The sequence below is a fragment of the Triticum aestivum genome, chromosome 7D (genome assembly GCF_018294505.1).
Source record: "Triticum aestivum cultivar Chinese Spring chromosome 7D, IWGSC CS RefSeq v2.1, whole genome shotgun sequence".
In the NCBI taxonomy this organism is placed as follows: domain Eukaryota; kingdom Viridiplantae; phylum Streptophyta; class Magnoliopsida; order Poales; family Poaceae; genus Triticum; species Triticum aestivum.
In genome coordinates this window covers 150,141,781-150,146,150 of record NC_057814.1, presented here as the reverse complement: position 1 = coordinate 150,146,150, position 4,370 = coordinate 150,141,781, and the positions used below count along the sequence as shown (strand labels likewise).

At 49.4% G+C, this 4,370-nt stretch overlaps 1 protein-coding gene across 1 annotated transcript; it reads right to left on the bottom strand.

The window, feature by feature from the left end:
• Positions 1-2,452: 2,452 nt before the first annotated feature.
• Positions 2,453-4,093, bottom strand: LOC123166859 (probable aquaporin PIP2-7). Its single transcript, XM_044584668.1, has 4 exons — positions 3,591-4,093; positions 3,195-3,490; positions 2,964-3,104; positions 2,453-2,858 (listed from the first exon to the last, which is right to left on the bottom strand). Exons 1-4 carry the CDS (start codon positions 3,928-3,930, stop codon positions 2,721-2,723), a joined length of 915 nt encoding a protein of 304 aa, XP_044440603.1. The 5' UTR covers positions 3,931-4,093; the 3' UTR covers positions 2,453-2,720.
• Positions 4,094-4,370: the final 277 nt, after the last annotated feature.

Genomic DNA, 4,370 nt, shown 5'->3' with positions numbered 1-4,370 from the left:
ATAAGATGTCAATCTCAAATAATCTAAAGTTCATATGGTGAGTCGTTCGATCTTCTATAAGTTGGTATCATAAGGGTCCACAGGATCAATGACCAGTTGTGATTGATTTAGACACAACAGAGGTGAAGTTTCGTCGATTGTGACACATTTAGGTAGGTGGCACTTCAAAGGTCTATCGGTTAGATCTATGCATTGTTAGAGTAATTTGAGCCATGTGGTCGATCTATCGAGGAACAAGCGACCACAACATGATGACGACAGAGATATATTAACGAGGTTTGGCTAACTTGCTAATTCCTCGGGACATGACTACAGACGCTCCTTCCCCTAATATCGCAACATTGGCTGCATGGGCACGATCCCTCCCCCCTGGTGTCGGTGTGCTAGTCCCTACCTAGTCATCATGGATTACAAGTGTGGTTCCCCTCACATTATATTGGAAGCCAAGGATACACCATGTTTGAATCCAACGAGTCGAAACGTAACCCGACCCATACACTATAAGTTGTCTTAATGAGACATACATAACATCAATCATGTAGTTTGATCCCTAGTGGGTTTGACATGGCCATCACAACCCACTAAGCAGTATGGCTATGTTTGAGAAAAAATGAAAAGAATAACAATAATGAGGTGGCCAAAACATTTTTGTGGAGGTGATCTTTATTCCATCATGCATAAGTGGTAGCGTCCCGCTGCGAAATGGTCGGATCGCAATTAAGTTGATGTGTATGTGATATTAAATACGTATATGCCATTAAGCTTCCGACTGCGAACATGTTGCTTTGCTGTTTGTAGTATATATATGTCAACGTGAAGATTAATTGTTTGTAGTATATATGAGATCTCAACTCGTGAATAATGTAAAGTTGTTATGGCGAGCGTCCAATCTTCTATAAGTTGGTATCATGAGGGTCTGTCGGATCAATGAGCATTTGTGATTTTTTAGACGCAACAACGAAGAAGATTCGTCGATTGTGGCACACTTAGGTGCAACTATGAAGATTGGAGTAATTCGAGGCACTTGATCGATCTACCCAAAAACAAGCAATCACAACATGATGAAACACCAAGTTTTGTTAGCAAGATTTGGCAAACTTGCCTACTCTTCGGGGTATAACTATGGGCACTCCTCCTATTAACACCACAAAATGGGCCGCTCGAGCGTCGATTCCCGTGTCATGGGTTACAAGTGCAACCTCCCCCCCCCCCTCCCGCCTCGGTTATATAGGAAGCCAGAGATACAACATGTCAAGTCCAAGACTCCTATGTACACCAGTACAACACCAAGTCCAAACGTAACCTGACCGGTACACAACATTTTGACACAAACTCAGCAAACCACACCATGGCGAATATTCTCCGGCACATTGAATTCGTCCATGTGAACTTCCATGTATTCCGGACTTACCTTTTCTTCTTTAGTAGCCTACCGAGAGCTACCGGCGATCTATCGACCTTCAACGTACAAATCTGTCGACAATAATTTAGCTACGTATAATTATGAAGATCTATATATCATATCAGATCTGACAAATTTATATACAGTCATGATGATCTATCCATCTCTCGTGGTCCATTAATCATAAGAGGATTCACCGGATCTATGACCACACATTTTGAGCCGACATTTATAAAAAAAACCAGGGAAATATTTATATGTGAGATAAAAAGATCGAGCGTTGTTCGAATTGCTTTCAACGCAGCTACGTTGGACACCATGCTAGTTTAGAAGAGTTTCACATACTAGTGAAATCAACGATGAACCAGTGTATCCAAGGTTTATGTCTACTCTCCCATGAGATAGAGTATATATACTTGGTTACGGAAATATGGACGGAATACGTAACGTACGAGTTATTGAGAAGAGCCGTACATGGTGGGTGCAGAATGGAGCAGCAGCTTCCCGGGTTGTGCGTGCACGGACGACATGTGGGAGACCACTGTCGACGAAAATTCTTGTTGGCAAAACACTCTCAATATTAATGGAATTGGTTGCATATTTATTGTGTCCCGGATCATTGGCAAAAAATCGTCTGCATATTTGTCTTTGAGTTTAAGCATTGGCTGTGACACAAGAGCGCATATAGATATATATGGTCACTAAGATTGTCCAAGTCTAAAACAAAATGAAGGGTGGATGCAAGGGTTGAGAGGCTTTCAACGTCCAGATGGTGGATCGACCTTCAAAGTCTAACGGGTAAAATATATTTTGCTTCGGTATACATCATGTTATGAGTTTTGCTTCGGTACACACACCTCATAGAAGTTTGCACGAATCTTGTGTTAAAGACAAGTTTTTTGGCTCGTCTATTTATTAGTTAAGGATAGTACGACAATGTTTTGAAGCGAAAAAGAACCAAATATTATGAAAGGGGACTACTCCCCCGGTAAGATATCACTCAAATGTTTAGCTCCCGTGATTTTCCAAAGATTAGCATCACTCTTGATGTTTTCAACGATGATTGGAGATGGCATTGATTTCTTCATAAAGATCTGAGCATTTCGCTCATTCCAAATGGGCCAATTGACAAGCATCATGACGAACGGCACACATCAAGACACGCTTAATTAACCAACGACACTAGAGCAAGATTCCGTACATTACAGGGCCGAGAGAAGTAAAAAGACTAAAAACCAACCAACAACTTCTCGATCCTCTTTACACCGATGAAAAATACTGTATATGCATGCGTGCGCATGGTCACCTCTCTCGACCTTCAAGCGGTCGAGCCGCTCCTCTTGAGCGAGCCCAGCTTTTCTAGCGACTCCTTCACCACAGCCTCGTCGCGCAGCACGATCTTGTGGTAGAACGCCGCCAGGGCCGCGCCGGTGAAGGGCCCGACCCAGAAGATCCACTGCAGCAGATCAATGGAGCACTTCAATCTCATTCCAACAAAATCAATGGCTACAGGAATTGTATACAGTACGATTTAAATACATGGTGCATGGATCGCACGTACGTGTTGCTTCCAGGTTTTGTGCTGGTTGTACAGCACGGCGGCGCCCAGGCTCCTCGCCGGGTTGATGCCCGTGCCGGTGATCGGGATGGTCGCCAGGTGCACCACGAACACCGCCAAACCGATTGGGAGAGCCGCCACCAGCTGCAATTAGCGACAGATCATCAGATGCCGCCGGCCGTGATCACGGCGAGCTAGCTGAGAGGAGAAGGAGAAGGCGCGCGATCGACGTACGGGGACGAAGGCGTCGCGGGCGGTGCGCTTGGGGTCGGTGGCGGAGAAGACGGTGTAGGCGAGGACGAAGGTGCCGAAGATCTCCGCGCCGAGGGCCGCCCGGAGCGAGTACCCCCCGGCCACCGCGTTGGCGCCGCCGCCGAAGTCGTCGTAGGGGTGCTTCATGATCCCCTTCACGATGCCCACGCCGACGACGGCGCCGAGGCACTGCGCCGCCACGTACAGCACCGAGCGCACCAGCGTCACCTTCCCGGCGATGAACAGCGCGAACGTCACTGCCGGGTTTATGTGCCCACCTGCACACATCACGGGAGGCGATGATAATTAATCGCCGCAACAACTTGCGCACACCTGTATGTATGTGGTCACGGGAGATGTGTATGCATGCGTGCGTGCCTGAGACGCCGCTGGTGGAGTAGACGAGGACGGAGACGGTGGCGCCGAAGGACCAGGCGACGCCGAGGTAGCCGACGCCGGTGCACCGCTCGTCGGCGGCGGAGGACTGGTTCCGGTACCCGATGACGGTGGCGATGCTCACGTAGAGGAGGATGAGGGAGGCGGTGAACTCGCCGATGAGGGCGCGGTAGAGGGACCAGGTGGTCAGCTCGCTCGTGTCCAGCGCCCGGACCGTCGGAGGGTCCCAGTACGGCACCCTCTGGACGATGATGTCTGTCACCTCTTCGTTGGCGGTGACCACCTCCTCCACCTCCTTGGCCGGCAGGATCGGCGACGGCATGGTCGAGTTGAGCCTCCAAGGCTAGGCAGAGGATTTTTATCTAGCTTGGTTCCTGGGTGCTACGACTGCCCACGCCATGAGAGGAAGCTTAAATAGGGATCGCGGTGAAGTGTTTGCACAGCTGCGTGAGGGAGACTGTGCTTGGATACTTGGAGGAGGTTCTCTGCTTGGAATCCACTACGGGTGTGTTCAGTTGAAGGGATGGCCTGGAATGGCACGGGTCCGACCCGCCCCTAGCCCCCGTTCTCGCGTTCAGTTGAAATTGGGATCGGCACGCACTGGTTTCTTCCGAGCGAATATTCCGCCGCCTAGATGCGAAACGAAGTCATACCCCGAAAACGGTCGGACCACGCGGAACGGCTGCCTCCCTCGCACTCGTCCTCAGCCCCGCAGGTGCGCCGCCTCCCTCCCCTCCCTCCCCTCCTCCCTTCCCCATGGAT

Coding starts and splice junctions, on each gene's coding strand:
- LOC123166859 (XM_044584668.1), bottom strand. CDS start 3,930: ATGCCGTCGCCGATCCTGCCGGCCAAGGAGGTGGAGGAGGTGGTCACC. Junction 3,491..3,590: donor CTCCACCAGCGGCGTCTCAG/GCACGCACGCAT, acceptor TGATGTGTGCAG/GTGGGCACATAAACCCGGCA. Junction 2,859..2,963: donor ACAAAACCTGGAAGCAACAC/GTACGTGCGATC, acceptor GATCTGCTGCAG/TGGATCTTCTGGGTCGGGCC.